General features: G+C 38.9%; 1 protein-coding gene across 1 annotated transcript in view; it reads left to right on the top strand.

The window, feature by feature from the left end:
• LOC106884496 (S phase cyclin A-associated protein in the endoplasmic reticulum) overlaps window positions 1–4,039 on the top strand; it is a 225,176-nt gene extending 221,137 nt beyond the window's left edge. Inside the window, exon 29 of the mRNA XM_052973411.1 lies at window positions 1,865–4,039. Coding sequence (XP_052829371.1) covers window positions 1,865–1,971 — 107 coding nt within the window. The 3' untranslated portion in view covers window positions 1,972–4,039. The remainder of the gene's footprint in view (window positions 1–1,864) is intronic.
• The last annotated feature ends 201 nt before the right edge of the window (window positions 4,040–4,240 follow it).

A 4,240-nucleotide genomic window follows, 5' to 3' on the forward strand; every position in this document is an offset into this window, starting at 1 on the left:
ACACACACACACACATCAAGTTGAAATTTATAGAAAAACAAGGCGAAGACAGGTGTATGAACAACAAGCAAGTGTATTAATGAAAAAGTCATTTATGTTTTGAGCCGATGCTCTTCAACGGAAACGAATAAGAGAGAATAAACAGAGAGAGAATGAAAAAAACTTGTAGATTTCAGCGGTCTAGGCACAGGCATGGCTGTATGGTAAGACATTTTCTTCCCAACCACATGATCCGTGTTCAGTCCTATAGCCTGGCACCTTGGGCGAGTATCTTCTACTATAGCCATGGGCTGACCAAAGCCTTGTGAGTAGATTTGGTAGACGGAAACTGAAAGAAGCCCGAGGGTGTGTATGTGTGTCTGTCTTTGTGTTGCCTCGCACCACCACTTGAACTGGTGTTGGCATGCTTCCTTTCCAGTAATCTAGTGGTTTGGCAAAAGAGAAGGATAAAATAAGTACCAGGATTTAAAAAATAAGTACTGGGGATTGATTCATTCGACTCAAAATTCTTCAGGGCGTTGCTGCAGCATGGTCGCAGTCTAATGACTGAAACAAGTGAAAGACAAGATGTAAAAGGTGAGTGTGTGTGTGTATGTATGTGATAGAGTAATTAGGTGTTGTAATGAGGGAGAGGAGAAAATGACCAAATGGTGGATGATGGTAGAGAGAGATTGAAAAATGATGTTGTTGATGTTATTTTGCCCCAGGTCAACCCGTGTCAAACAGGGCTATGATCAAAGACAACTAACCCAGAACTAGGTCCAGCTTACTTACCCTTTGCTTAGATTGTAAGGAGATTTAAGCTGCCATTTCTAGTAAGTCAAACAACCACATAGAGGCTATTGTTTGCGCCGTAACTGCTTGGCGATGGTGGTGGTGGTGGTAGTGGTGGTGGTGTTATTGTTGGCCATAATTACCTCCCTTTACGATTACCGTCCTTAACTGTCCACTGTTGTTTGCCATTCAGTAACCAGACACATGTACATACACACAATCTCACTCCCCCTCCCCCTTCCTTTTCATGAACAGTGGTGGTGGTGGTGGAAGTGGGTCCCACTGTTGCTTCCGTTTCGTTTCTATTCTGATTAATTTAATTGATTATCATACCTTTTTCTTCTCCCTTTTTTTTTACTGCTCCCTCCTCTCACCTCTATATCTGTTCCCACTGTCACTCTCTTCAACCCTTATTTCTGGCAATTCTCCTCTATTTTTCTTTTTATCGTCTGTCCCCTCCCATTCCACCCCCATTGTCCTTTACTGCCATCCTTTATTTGTTTCTTTCTTTCCTTTTCATTTCATTTTTTTTTCTTCTTATTCCTCCTTGCTCCTTTTGACATTTGACTCCTCCCCCCCATGTCTTCCACTATTCTATTCCTAAAGGCCTCTTGGTAGAATTTCAAACTGTTAGAAAGAGCAGCCAAATTTCCTTCAACTTACACCTCCATTGCCTGAATACACACAATGTATTCCTAGATTTCACTAAAAAAAGTGATATAGTCATGCTTGGAATGTCTCTGCAATGATAGGTGTATCTAGGAACACGTGATACAAGGTGCCCTTTCTTAAAAGATAGCTCATTGCATCTGAGATTTGGCTGCTGTTTTTAGCAGACTGAGGGGAAGTATACAGAGCCTCACTCAGCAGCTAATGTTTTTGTTTCTCTCAAACTTGTGGGTGATTTATTATATGTTTTGATGTATTTGACAACTTTTACCATTATTGACTCATTTCATTGTCTTTCTTTTATGTTCCAGTACAAGTGTGTGTATGTATGGGAGAGTGTATGTTTATATGTATATGTGTGTGTGTGTGTGTGTGTGTCACCATTCCATCCTAAAATTTCTCTTGTGTATGTTTCTTTCAGATAAGGACAAGGCTCGAACTTCAGACCTGGAGGTCCGTATGTCCTTTGCATCACGCTTCCCAGTCGACGTCTGGCCAGCAGCAATGGTTTGCTTCAAACAGGAATAATTGCACCATTCTACAAGAGGCTTTATTTTATTTCATCTTTTGGTGGTCACATTTGTTTTCATTTCCTGTCCAACGTCCAGTTTTGGGTTCTGAATACAGGGGAGTGATAAGATAGCTACTCCTTTGCTCCACACACACACACACACACACACACACACACACACACACACATTTTCCACACCCTCACACACATACACATGTATATTTATTTTCCACACACTTTGCACACAAACGCCATTAACGAAAGGTATCAGTTTGGTGTCTCGAAATAAAAGTATAAAACTGCTGACCTGTTAATTCTTCAACCACTGGTAAGTATTCCTTTCTGATTCTGTGGCAACACCATTCTTCGGGTTCTCTGGCAGTGTGGTCAGTGGATAGGGGTGAGATCTGACCCCTATCCCAGTTTCCAAGGTTGAGTAGGGGGTGGTGCTACTTTTTTCTCACCTTCTTTTTTTACTCTGCGGAACCCTAGATTCAGTATGGATGACTGCATGAATCTTTGTGAAAGGATTAACTTATAACAACACACACACACACATACCAGTTATTTATGTTTTTATTTCCTAATTTGGTTGTGGTGGTGTGGATGGAGCTGTCATTGTTCTTTGCGTGTGTGTGTGTGTGTGTGTGTGTTTAAGTGTGTATAATAACAATGTAATTCACCGAATTTAAGTTTGGATTTTGTGCTCTTTGGCAAATTTTGTGTAAACATCGTCCCAAGTCACTCCCACTTTGCCCACACACCTGCCACACACACACACATACATATATTGTGTGTATGTGGGTGTATATATATGGATATGTGTCTGAGTTTTCTCAGATTAGATGGTTTACACGCAATAATACAAATTAAACTCAGAATCTTAATGAGAAGACAGCATAATGTTTGTTTCTGTAAGGGCTGCTGTCACCCAGTTGGTAGAGCAACGTCAGATTAAAGACGTTGCAAGTATTTATTTATTTTTTTGTTTTTGTTTTAAATTTCTGGCTGCTTCCATTGTTTGTGTCATGTGTTTTGAGCAGTACTATTGAGCCCCTCTTTTTGAGCACTCAGTTACTCGTGATCCTCATTCTGGTAGACTGTTGATCAGTTTCATTGATTAATGTGTTTGTCTTCTGTTTAATTTGGCTGAACTTAGCACCATATGCCAGAAGATTGTTTTGTGAGATGCTTGAGTTCCATCTGAGATTGTGAAGTAATACCTTTTCTTTGATCTCAAATCTCCAGATGGACTTTTTGAAGGAGTGAGTTTAATGTGTCAGGGGAATCTGTCAGACGTCTTAAGAAATAAGTTTCAACCATGTCTACTTAAATCTTGAATGTTAGATGAAGTTAATTAGTATATTGTACCTCATTGTAATCAGTACATTGTACAGATCCCTGACTCTGAAAGACGATTTTTGTCTTTGAGATTCTATACAACTCAGAAGGAACTTTGATCAGTTTGGTAGAAGTTGAGATGTAAGTGAAGAAAGAATTAGGAAACTCATTTGACTGAGTTCAAACCTGTTTTTTGTTTTGGAATACTAACATGACAGGATTTCAGTATTTAAGGGCTCACGGGTCTCTTTGAAAGAACTGAAGATTCTTGAGTATGCGATAGGGTTTAGGGCCTTATGTATGATGGGGTCTTAAGGTATGTTGTAGCATTTCATTAAGCCTGGATCTCTTTGGAAAATATTCAGTAGAAGGAAGGAATCATCGAAGGACTCTCAATTCCGCCATTGTTTCACCTTAATTGTAAGATGTGTCTGTTTGAAAAGTCTTCAGTTGGAGTTTAAGGTTATTTAACAGGTGCTTGCAGTGGATTCTAGATTTACTTTGATAAAGACCATTATTTCTGGGTACTGAAATGAACAAAGAAATCCCCCCACCACCACCACAAAAAAAAAATGAAAAGAAACGATGAAAAGGATGCTGTCTAGATTGTGTTCCACCTTTTGTAAGTTCCCTTCTTTGGCGCCATCGTTTGTCTTCGACTGTTCACCACCACAAATACCAACTTGCCTCTTTATTGTGACCAACTAAAATCTAAAAAAAAAAAAACTGAAACAAAAACAAAAACTTTAAAATCAAGTCTACAACTCCACAGTTTTTTTTTGTTTTTTTTTTACCTTAAACGTGGTGTGTAAAAGGAATTAAAATGATCCGAAACCAGACTGGAGCTTATCCGAAAGTCAATGCAAAATTCTTGTATCTTTACTGCTGCATTGCTTTTTTGTTGTTTTGTTTTTTTTTTTCAAATCTTGTTTGTTTTTTTTTTTT

Source organism: Octopus bimaculoides, chromosome 15 (assembly GCF_001194135.2).
Source record: "Octopus bimaculoides isolate UCB-OBI-ISO-001 chromosome 15, ASM119413v2, whole genome shotgun sequence".
Taxonomy (NCBI): Eukaryota; Metazoa; Mollusca; class Cephalopoda; order Octopoda; family Octopodidae; genus Octopus; species Octopus bimaculoides.